This window comes from Empidonax traillii, unplaced genomic scaffold (genome assembly GCF_003031625.1).
Source record: "Empidonax traillii isolate 1590-97213 ecotype Southwest subspecies unplaced genomic scaffold, ASM303162v1 scaffold6272:size6289, whole genome shotgun sequence".
Lineage (NCBI taxonomy): Eukaryota > Metazoa > Chordata > Aves > Passeriformes > Tyrannidae > Empidonax > Empidonax traillii.
The window spans coordinates 5,152-5,616 of NW_020961465.1; the positions used below are offsets into that span (position 1 = coordinate 5,152).

Consider the following 465-nt stretch of genomic DNA (forward strand, 5'->3'; position numbering starts at 1 on the left):
AAGGAAAAGCCGCCGGGAGCGATCGGAGCGAGAGGGAGAAGGGGAAACGGCGGAGACGATGGAGGTGATGGAGGTGATGAGGAGGATGATGAGGATGATGAGGATGGAGATGAAGGTGAAGATGATGAGGATGATGATGATGGAGGTGAAGGTGATGAAGGTGAAGATGAAGATGATGAGGATGATGATGACGATGGAGGTGAAGGTGAAGATGAAGGTGATGAGGACGATGATGATGGAGGTGAAGGTGATGAAGGTGAAGATGATGAGGATGATGAGGATGGAGGTGAAGATGAAGGTGAAGACGAAGGTGATGAGGATGATGAGGATGAAGATGAAGGTGATGAAGGTGAAGATGAAGGTGATGAGGATGATGATGATGATGGAGGTGAAGGTGATGAAGGTGATGATGAGGATGATGATGATGATGATGAGGATGGAGATGAAGGTGAAGATGATGAGGAT

General features: G+C 47.7%; 1 protein-coding gene across 1 annotated transcript in view; it reads right to left on the bottom strand.

Annotated features, from left to right (window-relative positions):
* Positions 1–191, bottom strand: part of LOC114073384 (pectinesterase inhibitor 10-like) — a gene marked incomplete at its 5' end in the record, with an annotated part of 5,280 nt that extends 5,089 nt beyond the window's left edge. The window contains one exon of the mRNA XM_027911144.1: positions 30–191. Coding sequence (XP_027766945.1) covers positions 30–191 — 162 coding nt within the window. The remainder of the gene's footprint in view (positions 1–29) is intronic.
* Between the last annotated feature and the right edge of the window lie 274 nt (positions 192–465).